We start from the raw sequence: 15,003 nt of genomic DNA, 5'->3' as shown, positions 1-15,003 counted from the left end.
CTTCGTGTTGTCCTGTCTTCCCCTTGATTGTTCCCAGGTGTGTCTCGTTCTGTGATTACCCGCTGTGTATTTAACTCCACCTGTGTTCCTTGTTCCTCGTCGGGTCCTTGTCTTGTCAGCGTCGAATGTGCGTTCAGTCCTTCGTCTGGTCCACTCAAATTACCAGTTGCTACCGGCGTTGAACCCTGGCTTCTGCTCAGTCGTGCTGCCTGGTTGTGTGGATTTTCTGAACATTCTTTATTAAAATCATTATTCATCTTTACCTGGGTTTACAAGCGTCTGCCTCACCATCACCTACACCGCACCGTTTCATGACAACACTTTGATTCTTGTTTATGAGGGAATAGTATCCTAACCTGATGTAAAGCTAAAAAAAAAAAAAAAGCACTTTTACATAATACTGACCATTTAAGTACAAATAACATGAAAGTACTCTGATCATTAAGGGCTAATGTTCTTACTACATACCAAAAACAGCTGGTAAGTGGAACTGAGCTGCTCTGAAAAGGCCGAAACACATTTCAAAGTAGGCTCAGTGTAGGATGTGGGAATCTGTCATTCAATTACATTTACAATCATATTCTGCTTTATTGACAGCCACACCCATCTTGAGTTGAGTGGGCTGTGTATGTGGAGTGGGGGGTTGTGTGCAGAGTAGCAGAAGGAAGGGATTGGCCAGGGCACACTCTGACTGTACACATTGCTGCAACAAAAGCGATTTGTGGTTTTTTGTGTGTTTTTTTTAAAAGCATTTTATGCTTTTGAGGTGAACACGCTCCAGTCTGAGCATTTCAAAATAAATGAGCATTCCATTTGTCAGGGCAGGCTGGAGCTTGTGCAGCTCAGACATCCCTCTGGCTCTCGGCGTGTAGGTGCGGTGCCTCTCCGCTGCGCTGCAGCCCCTGTTGCTGCAGGGGGAGCATTCGTCCATCCACAGAGTGCTGCTGCTGCTGCTGTGTGCTGCGATGTGCGGCGGCCGCCTTATTATCAGTCTACCCCTTTTGCTCCCTATATCTGGTTTTACTTCCATCAGACCGCCGTGGAACGGATCCGTCATCACAGGGGAGCGCTATGTGCAGCAGGGAGGTGACACGTCTTGGAGCGCGTCTTAACTGAGGTGAGGAGCCCGTTCATTTTAATTCCTTCAATAATAAGCCACTGATTAAAGACAAAAGGGCCCGTTCTCAGGAGGATGTTTTTGACGATGCTTCGAGCTCCAGATGAACATTGAACAGTCATTTTTTTTTAAGCAACAGACAAGAAAAAAATGTATTTGTGTGCAAGAGATTGCCTAAATGAGGGGTGAGGTTGCATTTGTCAAATGGGTTTAGGATGTAAAGCGTGCATTCGCCTTTTACATGGAGCTCCCCTGCAGTATTTTTCACCGTTAAAGGTATAGGCTAATGGGCCTGCTTGCTGCTTGCCGATTGGCATTTCAGCCCCGCTGTTTCGGAAGGACGGAGAACTGCGTTATCCTCCCATTTTTATCACAGATGTCGGTCGGTGGATGGGATGTGGCGTTAGAAAGATGGACCCAAATGAGCAGTGATTCTGCCACTTTGGGAGGAACCCTCAGAATATCCCAACAATGCTCCTCATAGTTCCTGCCTGTGAGCCACTTCTCACCAGCAGGCATTCTTGGTGTTGATTGTGACACCAAACTGACAAAGGCATGTCGTCCTGTTTTTGCCCTTATTAAAACCTAATATTCCTATTTTATTTTTTACTCATTTACTCCTTTCCCCCTTTTTACATTGGAGTTTTACGCACTAACTTCCTTTTAATGTTGAATTGTAACATCAGCCTAATTTCTGTTAAAAATAAATAAATAAAAATAATTCTCCCTTACATTTTTCATCAAGTTTTATTTTCTTTAGCATCAACAATAATTTGATGCTAAAACAATATATTTGAGTGCTAATTGTCATGTTTGGAGTGTAATGGATGACCCAAAGTTTTGCATGCAGGGAGAGCAAAGTCATTAATAAGAATTAACACACACAAAAAAAAACTTGCTTTGACAGCAGATGCTTTTGTTATAGTCTAACCAATGTATTAAAAATCAACCTGAGGCACGGAGTGAGGAAAAGGGTTGAGTAACAGAAAAATCAGTGGAGAATAATGCAATCCAGATAGCTTAAGTAAAATCCAATTAGATACCATTAAAAAGTATGCAAACTGATTGCAATAAAAAACAAACAAGTAGAGAACTACATATTTAAAGTTATACCCATTAGCGCAACCTTTGTAGAATACACTTACAGATGAGTTTAAGGAACTAAACTCAAGCAGGATGTACTTGCTTGACATCTTGCCAGGATGACTTGCAAGATGTACATCTGAACTACTTCAGATGTACTTTTAACTTAGTAAACCAGAATTCTATTTAAATCTATTAAACACTCAACATCCTGACTGGATTAATCAGTGTCCCAATCCTGTGATGAAACCAAACAAAAACATTACATTTCACCAGGGAAATGCTGTAAACTTTCTGTCCTGCCGACATCACTTCCCAGTGGTGTGTGTTGTAGGAATACTCAAGCAGTTAAGGGGAATGATCAATATCTGTTTTGTCTGTACTTCCAGTAGCTATAGCTTTCAGCTCTTCACATCATAATGGAGCTCAGCACAAATTGTAGCAGCAGATCGAAGTTACTGCCATACTCACTGAAATTGAAAAAAATATAAATATATTATGATTTGCGCTATGCTAAGTTGCGATGCTGCCATCTCGAGGTCAGCCGCTGGACTATGTAAATTTAGAAAACATCTTAAGATTGTTTTGAGACATTTCTGTTTTATTTGATCTGCACATGCACACTTCTTCTTTAAATGCGCAGTGAAAGAGATGCTGGTAACTTACTGTTTACGAGTGAGCTTAACTCTAAATAAAGTAATGTTCACTCTAAACAATAAATGTGTTGTGTTTTTCACTTCATATATATTAAGACGATAGTGCATTTTATTGTTAGCCTAATAAAGTTAACTAATTTCTGTAAGTCAGGGTAGCTATTAGACTTTATACTTTATAACGTTTTCTATAGTGTGGAGAGAAGAGAAAGCAGCAAAGGAAGCAGAAGAGTTAAGAGTTACATGTGAGGCAGGATAGCTGAGGGAAAGGGCAAGCAAAGGAAATTAGAGGACGAAAAACAGCTGGCATACTGGCAGAGGAAACAGGACAGAGTAAACAATGCCCTGTTTCCTGGACAGGAGTGTGAACTCAAATCATCCTGACACATGGAATGAGGAAAATGGCTGTCAATTTACATTAATGTGCATTAACTAAAGTGTCTAAACAATCTATTAAAAATCAACCTGAGGCATGCCTTTTTTATGTTTTCTATGAGCACCCTCTGCTACTTAGCAGTAAGAAGATTCTGCATATTTATCAGATTAGAACTATGATAAAGTTAATTATGAAATCAATCAAGTAATAAAAACTAACAAGACAAAGTTACTCTGCTTTTGATAGTGAACTTCCAGAATAACTGGGTTGATTGTTTTGTTAACTTACTTGCAGATGGAGCAGAAACTCAGATGTACACATCACTGCCTGCTTGGTTTCTGGAAATGCTGGTTCCTCCCAACAAAGATTAATAATTCTCTGACTGGATCGAGCCACTGAGGTAAAATTTGAGTAGATTGAGTTTTTCTAAAATACAGTCTATGCTGTGTAATGATTACTGTAGCCTGAGCTGTGCTGCAGGCATCTGTTCAAAAGAAGAGTGTCTCTCAGACCCAACAACACACAGAGGCTTGTGTTGTGCTCCATTCACACTACGTCACATCTGGAGGCTTGTAATGGATTCTGTTTGGTTATGTTGCATTTTCTTAATTGCTTTCACAAATGGGTGAATTCTCACATGCTGTCTTAATAAACAGAGCTATACTGTATATGGACAACATGACCGATCGAAGCACTGAAGCTCACAAGCAGATTATTCCTTTTTTTGTTGTTGTTGGTCACATTGAGAGGATAAAGACCTTATTGTGGTTTGCTAGAAAAAATGTGTGGCTGCGAGGAACTAGAATGGTGAGGGAATAAAAAAGAGTAACAACGCTGGACAAGAAAATAAATGAAACCAGATGCAAATTTCTTTGTATCAACATGGTTAACTGTTAAAACTGTTAAAATGCTGTTAAAAGATAAAAATATGCCAACAATAAACACAACTAGTCTTTAATATGGACTATTTGTCTATATTTAGTCAGGCACAGCACATAGTAAATGATACAAAGTATGTTTATTTCAATTCAGTCTCACAATCTATAGTTTTATTACAAATCCAAAGTGTATTTGTTAGACTTCAGATGTTATTTACATCACTATATCGATTATTCTTCACTCAAGGATTGTATTTATCATCAATAGAACCACCTTACACACTTTAGGAGAAGAAGCAGAACACCTTACTGAGATCTGGATCTGTCACCTCCCAGTTTCTGGACCAGTGATTCCAACACTCATCTCCCAGCTTGGCTAATGGGAAAATATAATTATTCAAACTGGCCTGAAGGATTGGACATGTAACCAAGTCAGAGTTCCTAAAAATAATAACAATACTACAGATGTCAAATGAGGATGCAACATGAATTTTCTTTTCACAGAGAAAGTTGTCCAGGCAAAAACTATTTTTACAGAATGACATTTGTCACTTTGAGCAGCATTGTTGTATTTATGGTTTCCTGAAAAAACAGGAGGCAGTTTTTCCTGAAAAGAAAAAAAAAGGTAATTGTTTTTTCAGGACGATCACATTCAGGAAGCTGAGAAAACAATTTCCTGAAAAACTGTTTCTGCAAGAAACAGTCCATCTCCATATTAAAATACACAAATCTCAGTATTTGACAGAATATAAGACAAATGTGAAAATAAATAAATGACCAGGCAGTTTATTTTCTTAAAACAGTTGTTTTTTAGCTTTTCAAACAATTATTTCAAAATGGCTAATATTACCTCAGAGCTTTTCTCTTGTTTGTTCAAGTGATGCCATCTTTGTTTCTGATTAAGATTAATAATGTAAATAAAAATTCATAAGAAATTTTTATTTAGAAAGTGGTTTGAAAATCAAAGTAAAACCAAGTTATAAGTTGAAATAATATAAGTTAATCAACTGAACATTTTAAATGCTATGAAAGCAACAAAACACAATAACTGAATTGACAACAAATTCAACTGAATCATGAGTGAAAATGACACATACAAATAAAAACCTTTCTGTTATTTTCACCCATAGGAGGAAAGTTCTTAGAAATCAAACTGCTGATTGTGTAATAACACATAAGTATAGAAAATACTCATATCACACCAGGCTGCATAGTGACAGTGTTGTTTATACTGTTTCCTTGGTTCAAAAAAGTGTTTCATTGAAATTCATTACCACATGGTGCTTACATGTGTAATGAATAAAGACATTTGGCAGAAGCATTCATACATAGAACATCTCCATAATGAAGCATATGGAGGTACAAAGGTTTCTGAAACCAGTTTTCTTCTAGCTTTGAGAGGAAAACATCCATTACAGTTATAAAACCCAATCCTCACTGAGTTTTTGCTTTTTATCTCTGAGACAGTAATGGCTGATTACACACATTTTCTCTGTTTACACATAAAATTAGATTACAGATTCCATTTCCTGTCCATGCGAGAGTTAATCATAATAGTTCCCAGCTTTTGTAGTTCACTGTTTCGTTAACGTTTTGAATTCCACTGAGGTTTTTTGAGTGGCACACCCTGTGTTGGATATTGCAGGGTGTCTCATAGGGTGTGTACTTGACTATTAAGCAACTAATGGGTCACCTTGCGCGACAGGTTTCAGTATGCGGTCCCTGAGAAAGACGGTGCTGCTCGCCATCCTGGTGTCTGTGGTGCTGGTCCTGGCTCTCCTCCACTCATGGCCCACTCGTGCTTACAACACGGTGGACGTGTGGCAGCATCTAGGGCCGACAGTGGAGAGGCACCTGGAGGAGAGGCTGCCAGAACTGGACCATCAGTTAAGCAGCGTCCCCTTTCATATCAGGAAAAGTGTAGCAGGGTAAGGCTTGTATTCTTGGTGTCATGAATTCATTTTACCTCATGTGTGAATCAAAATCTACTTACATGTGAATTTGGTTGTCCACTCAGCTTGCTGGCACGCAATGGGTGCGTTTGTGAGGGTGAGAGTCCAGGAGTAAACCTGCCCTTCGCCCAGCTGCTGTTCCCGCGGGTGTCAGCTCACTCTCTGCACACGGCCTTTGACGCCTCTGAGCTGGAGGAAATGAAGATGAGACGAGCTAAAGAGTACAGAGGTTTCCAACTGAGGTAAATAAGGAAGTTACAGTGAAGTCTGGGAACAAAACTCATTACTTATTATTATTTTTGTTTGTTCATCCATAGACACAGAAAAACACACAGAAATATCTTGTAAAAAAAAGAAATACTGGCCATATTTACCAAAATCAAGTGATCAATTAGATTATGTGGAAAAACAGAGAACATTACACTGATAAAATTATACTGATTATTCTGAGGGCTTATGGGTAATATTTGGTGTTTTTAAATATCAAATTAAAAGACAAGACAGTTTTTTTTGTTGGGTGGAAGAACTTAAAAAGATAGGATCATAATACTTAAACAATTTATTTTCAATTAACAATTTATGTGGAATATATCTAACAGGAAACTCTGCAGACATAAAATATCAACAGCATCTAGTCAATAATGAGTTACATAATTAACACAGTCTGTTCAAATCAGACAAAAGGGTTGATGACATGAACTGTTTTCTCACCTGGAATGAAAACAGGAAATACAAAGCCTTGTTGAAGTGACAGTGACACTGCATGTCTCCGTTCATAAAAGTGTATTTATAATTCAGGTTTATATATTTTATATAAAGCTGTCTTTAGTGTTTCATTGGTTATAGGTGCTACTTTCTGCGGCTTCAGGCTGGTTTTGTAGAAGGTTGTTGTGGCACCGGTGGTGTTTATTTGCAGCAGCTCAGACAGGAAATAAATAAAGACGGAAGGTGTCCCAGAGTCAGGAATTGAACGCTGGGACCGCTGTGGCTAACAGGCTGCCACTCTACCTCTATACACTGTGCTGCCCGCAGCCATTTTCAAAGAGCAAACCAACCCAACTGGATTTTAAACATAATCTCTCTGCTTGTTCTCTTAAAGAGTTGATTTCAAGATGATCTGATCGCTTTTTGCGTAGTTTTGATCAAAAACCTTCCTCATCAGATCCAAGACTGCTGCAGACACGCTCATCATCGCCGAGGCCAACAATCCCCTGCAATATCCAACACAGGGGGTGGAAGTACGACCCCTGAAAACAATCATCATCCCAGGTATTACTTTACCTGACATCTTTACTCATTTTGTGTAAAAGTCTTGAGTCATTTGTCATGTTTCATATATTTGGATTCAAGAAGTCTGACTTTTAGTCTTTTAAAGTAATTTCAATCAGTCCATATTTTAAAAGGGAGCTGCAAAACTCTACACCAGTGTGACTGGTAATCTGCAACAAGACAATTATAATAAGAAGTATTCACTGTGTTTTTAGTATTTGTTCATTGCAAGCGTATCTTTGAGTATTATTACATTACAATATTATTTGTTGTTAGTCTAAATTGTGACCGTTTCGAGATCATTATAATTGTGAGATTAATATTTCTCCCTAAACATTGGACTAGTTACAGATGTCATCAAGTGTTATTACACTGTCAAAAGCTTTAACAACACAGTCATTAATATTTCCGCCTGCCGGAAATAAAGTGGAACGAGTAGGACCAACAATAAAGATTTCATTAAGCTTTATTACACTGTCAAATCATTGAATAATAAAGTCATTAATAATTCTTCTTACATCAATTGGAACAAGTAACAACAGTTATGAAGATGTTATTAAGTGTCATTACAGTATCATTAATTGTTAGAATTATTATGTTTTGTTATCTTTCTTACATTAGTAGTTTTATATTACTAGTTGCTTTTTTTTATTTTAAGGTTTAGTGTTCTCACCCCAGAGAGGAGGAACTTGTTAAACTGTGTGTAAGACATAACTAACCTTTCCTTGACCTCAAGCATGTTTTCACAGGTGCTTCTCTAGGGGGCCTTCCTGAGATACTCCTTAGTTGCCTCTGTGTGTAGAGTTTAGCTCCTGTTTCCCTTCCTTGTTATCAGGGTAGCCCCCTTTTTGTTAAGATCACTCTCCCACTTTCCATTCACTCCCTTTCTCTGCTAATAAAAAGACAAGTTCTGCAGCAGAATGGCAGAACGCAAGGAGATCGGCTTGTAGGAGCTGATCCTCTGTGCCTTCTCAATTCTTGCAAGAATTTGGTTGAAAACTGAGTAACGTTGTCTGTGGTTCTTTTTATATAGGTTGAGAAAATACCTATCATTAATATTAACTCTTACCTCAAATAAAGTGAAACAAGTAGCAACGGTTATGATGTTATTAAGTGTTATTACAGTGTCAAATACTATACTGACAGTCAGCAATATTAAGTCTTCCCTCAAGTGGAAAACTCTGAACTATTTATAACTACCATCACAGCTGTAGAATGAACCCTTTGTACAAATAAAACAAAGGATTACTTGTTCTTCAAACAAAGGGTCTGAAATACTGATTGAAAAACTAAAACAGAATTACTTATTCTTTAACTTAAGAAAAAAGGTTCTTTCAACAGTCCTAACACGTTTTGCTTCGATTGTGTCCGCCATCTCCTTTGTTATGGCCTTCCTGTAACTCTTTGATAACAGGGAAATCTTCTTGTTGTCTTAATTTCCTGGAAGCAGCTCTCAGAAATTATAGCTGTTCTTGCAATGGTTGTACTCAACATTAATCATGGTGAAAGCCTTTTCATGAATTCAAACTTGGTGAATCTCTTCTGGACATTCTCATAGTGGGTGATGACTCAATCCACTGTGGTCACTTAAAAAAAGGAACAAAAACAAATAATCAAAAAACAATGTGATCTTAATTCAGCATTTATTTAAAAACCATTCCAAGAATGTCCATTCTTGTAGACTGGCATTGGTAGACAATGCCAGTCTACCATTGTCAGAATGGTAGACTGGCAGACAAATGTCTAGTAAACTTGACTGGTTGTTATAAAGTGCAATATAATTATTTCTGATCAAATATTTGTTTGGCAGAAGTTCATACAGCCTGTTATTCAGAATGCATCATTTAATGTCTAGTTTTAGGCATATGAATGTATCTGTTCACTTAATGAGCATTTAAAATTTTTTTCCAACCAGACACCGTGGTTTGTGGATGTTTACAAGAAGTTTATTAATAAATAAATAGATTAAACACTAGTTTTACATTTGACAACAATAGTTGTCTAAATCATAACTTGTTAAGTCAGCTGATTCCTGCTCTCCCTTCCCCACTTACCTGTCCCCTCACACTCTCCTTCACCTGGAGAAAATAGTAACACAAAATGACTTACAAAAATTTCTTGGGGAATATTTCATCTGCTCCTTTCTCTTTGGTCATGTTCATGGCAGGTGTTATGTCATGTTTATGACAGTGCCATGTCAGTCTTGTGCAAACCCTTCAAATAAAGTGTAATCAAAAAAGACACTTTTAAAAACTACAAGAAGTCTGTATCAATGGGACGAAGGTATCAATAAATAATAGTTGTTTTTTTCCTAAAACTCAACGTGAGAGATTATTGTAAAAATGCTTCAATATGATTATTACTATCTCATAAAAAATCAACTTAAATTTCATGTGTTCTTTAAAATATTGTCAAATGCTAATATGTTGTATGTTCTGGGAGAAAGTAGGACAGTTTAAAACCATGTCTGTATCTCAGTTGATAACAACGATGCTGCATGAAGCTTCAATCAGGACTGCCTAACTTATCTGTGTTAGGTAAAGTCAGGACTCCATCCTGTCTCCCCTTTGTCACATTTGGCGAGGTAGAGCTTAAACCAAATCACAGACACAAACTGGGTATGGTCGGTATGTTTGTTCATTAAAGAACAACAAAAACAATTACAGGAAAAAACTGAAGGAATCATGACACTTCTTTTTTCTCAAACAGGATTCTTGTATTAAAAAGGGTTTTTTTGCATCGTTTGTGAGTGAAGTAATCTTTACAACTGACTGAGAAATTTCCCAAAGCAGCATCTGTCGCCGTTCTGAAAAACTGAAAACTCCTGCAAGTCAAATTAAAACAACTAACTTATCGTTCCAGGCTTGGCCTTACACGACCTTCCCAGAGACCATTACACAGTGAGTATCCTCCTGTTTTATTTTCTGCTGTCCAGATTTGTGGATTTCTGTAACTTTTTCCATTTCATCTTCCGCCCTGCTGCAGATAAACATTACTGCCACACTAGGAACACTAAATGTAGCAGCAGAAGTGGAGGGAGTGAAAATAAAAGGTGATGGAGGGATGCATATGAGTCTGTCCAGCAGTTTGCTGCTGAACTTGAACCGACAGCTGCAGTTTGTCACCTACACAAACACAATGTTTCATCCCAACACTGCAGACACAGGTAAGATGTCTTCCGATTTAGAAGTGGTTATTGATAAAAATATTAGCAAATTAATTACAGTTTTTCCCATTTTTATATTTGTATAAAATCCTCCTTCAGTTTGCGCACAATGAAACTATCCTAAGATGATTTATGATGGTTTGATCCTTGATATTTTTAAAATATTTTATACTGTTCAAATGCATCTCTAAAAGCACAAAATAATATGTACCTGTCCTTAGTGAGTGGATGTGAACTTTTTAACTAGCACTGCATTTAAAGGGGTCGTTATTTTCCAAAATAGATCTGTCTGTAGAGAGGAAACAAATCACATTTTTTTGTGTCCCTTAGTGGAGCTTGAGACAGAAGGTCATCAAGCTGCCTTCAGCATCAAGATCCGTCATGGAGTAACTCCAAAACTTTACGACACTGGACCTCAGGAAGGTACAGTAGCATGATCTTTGTATTTGTGATTTATGCAGAAAGAGTGCTTAACATAAAATCTGTCTGCCCTCTGCAGAGTACAACGTCAGTGCGCTTGTTACCGTAGCGACAAAGACCTTCCTGCGTTATGAAAAGCTTCAAAACCTTATTGACAGTATCAGAAAATACTATCCTGCAGTCACGATAGTAATTGCTGATGACAGCGAGAACCCAAAAACCATTTCTGGGCCTTACATCGAGCAGTACATCATGCCTTTTGGGAAGGTAAGCAAGCTAGTCTTTCTCTGCTGTTGCAGCTAATTGTCTCTGAGTCTGTAGAGCTCAAACCTCTTGTGTCGTAGGGTTGGTTTGCTGGACGAAACCTGGCTGTTTCCCAGGTCACAACCAAATATGTGCTTTGGGTGGACGATGACTTCTTCTTCACGGCCAATACCAAGCTGGAGAAGCTTGTAGATGTTTTAGAGAGGACCACTCTGGATCTGGTTGGTGCCCTGGAAGATAAATTATTGTTCAAAATGAGTCTATAAAGTTTTATCGCAGAGATTTGACTCCATGTTTTCCATTCTTGTGTTTTTGTAGGTTGGGGGTGCAGTGCGAGAAGCTACAGGATACACAGCTACTTACCGACAAACCATCTCCATCGAGCCAGGAGAGGAAGACGGAGACTGTTTGCACATGAGAAGAGGATTTCATCACACAATTGAGGGATTTCCTAACTGCGTTGTGACGGATGGGGTCATTAATTTCTTCTTAGCTCGCACGGATAAAGTCCAGCAGGTCGGCTTTGACCCCCGTCTCGCCAGGGTAGCTCACCTGGGTGAGTACAGTAAAAACACTCAACAATCAAATTTATTATCAAAACAGCAAAATATGTGCATTTTATTCCTTTCTGGATCATTTAAACCACATTTGAAGACACGATGCTGACTAAAAATCGGGTTCACCTAATGTTCTCATAGTGTTATCATAGTGAACATAGTGTTCACTGTGATATTTTTAGAAAAGCTTTGAGGCAACAGCTGCAGATGAAACAGTAGTTATTTTAAACTTTGACAAACAATTCAAATTTAACTTGCACATCCTCTCTGCAGTGCATGAGTATCACACTCCGGGGAGATGTAGGTGTTGACACCTACACTTTTTATGCAGTTTTGCTCATATACTTCATTTCTGTGGTGCTACGTTTGTGGCACTAATGTGAGTGTGTAGTGAAACTAACGTGAGTGCATATATTTATCTAAAAAAACAATAGTTTGTGGTGTAGAGCATTTATGTCACACTCAGTTGCTAAATATGTGTCTGATATGCTTAACTCTGACAGAAGATCTGAAATGTCTGTGCTTGCCGCCACCCTGACGCTCCAGCACATCATGTACAAAACACTTAGAGGGAGAATATTGCGCAAAATTTCCCCATACCACATACCAATTGTTTTCATCCAACCACAGCATTCCTAGGATAGAGAAGAACCAATTAGTACAGTATGTAATATGTAGTTAAGCAAATCTGCTTACTATCTCATATAGGAATATGTGATATTATTGAAAAGACAAACCAAAATGATGAATGATTCGATGTTCTGAGTTCTCTTGTCTTCTTATTTCTTTTATAGAGTTTTTCATCGACGGCCTTGGATCTCTCCACGTTGGTTCCTGTGACGACGTCATCATCAACCACGCAACCAAAATCAAACTACCATGGGTCACCCAGTCAGAAAACGACAAGACATACGCCAAGTTTCGCTACCCTCCAGCTTCCTCTGACGCCACACGTACAAAAAACGGCCTCCTGTACTTCAAAAACCGGTTTCAGTGTTTGACTCGTAATTAGCGTTCACATCTCTCCTGGTCTCTCTGAAGGTTTGTCTGTTCTTCCTGAATCTCCAAAGGCATTTTTCTCCACCCTGCACTGACACATAAAACTCGTGGCAGCTTGGTTTGTTCTGCTGTCACCTGCCTTTGAGGCAGTTCTGTAAAAACCTGAAGAGAGGATTGATGGGATTTATTTTGGAAAGACCTAGACAGTCTTTTTTTTCACATTGTTTTCCTGTGAGATATGTGTTTTCTTGCTCGGGAAACCAATTATGACACGGATGGAGTGAGAACAAGAACTCCTTATTGGTGTGAGACACTTCTCCGTAGGAGACAATCCTGAATTTTCCAGTGCCACATGAAGAATATTCAGATTCAAAGGTCTGGCTGCAGACTTTGGAGTGCTTCAGTTATTTTTGTCACCTTTTTTCTACCTCCGTACCTACAGTCCTCCCTCAAAGCCCCGTCTGAGAGAGAGAAACTTCTTAATCTGTCCATCTGGAGCGACGGCTGCTGTAGAGAGATTGGGGAGCAGCTGTGGTTGTTTGTCTGAAACCGTCTGGAGCTTTCCAGTTTGTGTGTTTGCAGCCCAGGGAATGAAAGGAAAAATGCATCTTGAAATGCTGCCCAAAAGGAAACATGGATGAACCAAAGTGCATGTTAATATCACTCAATAAAATCAATGACTAATTAAAAAACAAGCAGGTAGAATAACTAATTGAGTTCTTGAAGCAATTAGTCAGAGTCAGAAGAAAGCTGTGAGTGACAGAAACAGGGATAATGTTTCTATTCCGTTTAGGTACCGAAAGTCAAAGACTGTGTGGTGCAAAGTTATTATACTTAACTAAAATTAACAAAATAACAAAAACTGAAATTGAGAAAACATTTTTGTTTACTGAAATAATAAGTAACAGGAACTAAACTGACTAATTCATCCTAAAATTAAAGATCTATGTCCTTCACTTGTGTGTTCATGAATTGTTATTTATTTTTATTTATTAGCCATTCCAACTGATGTGGAATCTATTTTTTTTTTACCCCTCACACAAGCATTTCAATTACGGCACTCCATACTCCTCCATGGCGCCGGGCCCGTAGCCCACGGATTGGCGACATTAAAAGTTGTAAGACATTGAGTAATTTTTTTCAAAATGGCATGTTCTGTTGAGTATTCATTATCCAATCAATGTATACATAATCAATAATTTGACCTCTTTGAATTCTGCACCTAAAAATGAACCAAAGTATGAAGAACAAGAACTACTCCTGTAATTTATAGAAGCTAAACAGACACTGAGCAATATTTAACTGTTGCTTATAAACTAAGCAACATACTATAAAAATTCATTAAATTAACAGAAGTAGACAAACAAAAAGTTACAACAAAATAAAGCTATAATATAATTCAAAACAATTTAAAAAGATGTCATAACCCTATTGTGGTTGAAGTAATGATGCCATAATTTTTATCATGGCCTCTAGGTGGCTCTCTTGAATCATTTCACTGATTTCTTGACGCATAGAATATGCCATTTTGTTTTAACTAATTTTTTTTATATTTTTAACTATTCAGAATATTTTTCTGTCTTGTTATTTATTTGTTTCTTGTTGGCAAACGTGTTATTTCTGATGACACAAAGATTACAACATTAACAATACTGTCAGCTAAGACTTCTGCACAGTCCTGTTTTGTCTCATTTCAGAGTTTGTAACATAATTTGCCCACAGATTTGATCTTTTGCAAAGCTGCATTTGTTGTCTTGACACAAATGTATTGTTTTATTTCCTTTAAACTGTCCCACCCATCACTCTCAAAAAAAAAAAAAAAAAGAAAATCACACAACTACTGAAATGGAAAGTTTTCTTTCACAGCATTATGAGCCATTTTTATTTCAAATGATGCTAAATGTCAATAGAAAAAAAATTGTTTTATATATTTTTGATTGATTTTAAGGTATGAAGATGTACACCATATTACAGCACCCTTAACAAATACTGCATTTGTACGCCTGCTAAGGATTTCCACACGAGCCTTAAAATAAATGGTGGTTAGGGAAATCATGTAACTGTGTACTCTAGATTTTTTATATATATATTCTGTGTGAATGTGTCAAGATAAACCTGGATTATCATCCAGCTTGGTTTGTCATGATTGCCAAAGATCAAGAATTTGCAACCTTTACAATTCAAAGAGCCTTTTCTGTCCTTAGCCCACCAAAATAAAATTGATTAAGATTTTTAAAATATATTTCTATTACAGAATATCTGCTTTAAC

At 37.7% G+C, this 15,003-nt stretch overlaps 1 protein-coding gene across 2 annotated transcripts; it reads left to right on the top strand.

The window, feature by feature from the left end:
- The first annotated feature begins 702 nt into the window (after positions 1-702).
- Positions 703-14,791, top strand: b4galnt1b (beta-1,4-N-acetyl-galactosaminyl transferase 1b). Of its 2 annotated transcripts, XM_032550345.1 has the most exons (12): positions 704-1,117; positions 3,524-3,629; positions 5,813-6,035; positions 6,125-6,301; positions 7,222-7,328; positions 10,191-10,228; positions 10,314-10,494; positions 10,825-10,917; positions 10,994-11,181; positions 11,259-11,399; positions 11,497-11,734; positions 12,530-14,791. In XM_032550345.1, the coding sequence occupies exons 3-12, from the start codon at positions 5,821-5,823 to the stop codon at positions 12,745-12,747; spliced, it is 1,596 nt and encodes a 531-aa protein (XP_032406236.1). In that variant the 5' UTR covers positions 704-1,117; positions 3,524-3,629; positions 5,813-5,820; the 3' UTR covers positions 12,748-14,791. The 2 variants fall into 2 exon arrangements, with proteins under 2 accessions (XP_032406237.1, XP_032406236.1); XM_032550346.1 differs by lacking the exon at positions 3,524-3,629 and having other exon boundaries at positions 703-1,117.
- Positions 14,792-15,003: the final 212 nt, after the last annotated feature.

The sequence above is a fragment of the Xiphophorus hellerii genome, chromosome 20 (assembly GCF_003331165.1).
Source record: "Xiphophorus hellerii strain 12219 chromosome 20, Xiphophorus_hellerii-4.1, whole genome shotgun sequence".
In the NCBI taxonomy this organism is placed as follows: Eukaryota; Metazoa; Chordata; class Actinopteri; order Cyprinodontiformes; family Poeciliidae; genus Xiphophorus; species Xiphophorus hellerii.
Note: the sequence above shows the minus strand (reverse complement) of the source record. Positions and strands in the feature narration are given on the sequence as shown.

Bases quoted from the DNA above. Each gene is read 5' to 3' on its own strand.
- b4galnt1b (XM_032550346.1), top strand. From the start codon at position 5,821: ATGCGGTCCCTGAGAAAGACGGTGCTGCTCGCCATCCTGGTGTCTGTG. The intron at 10,495-10,824 runs GTAAGATGTCTT...TGTGTCCCTTAG, and splicing joins TCCCAACACTGCAGACACAG to TGGAGCTTGAGACAGAAGGT. The intron at 10,918-10,993 runs GTACAGTAGCAT...TGCCCTCTGCAG, and splicing joins CGACACTGGACCTCAGGAAG to AGTACAACGTCAGTGCGCTT.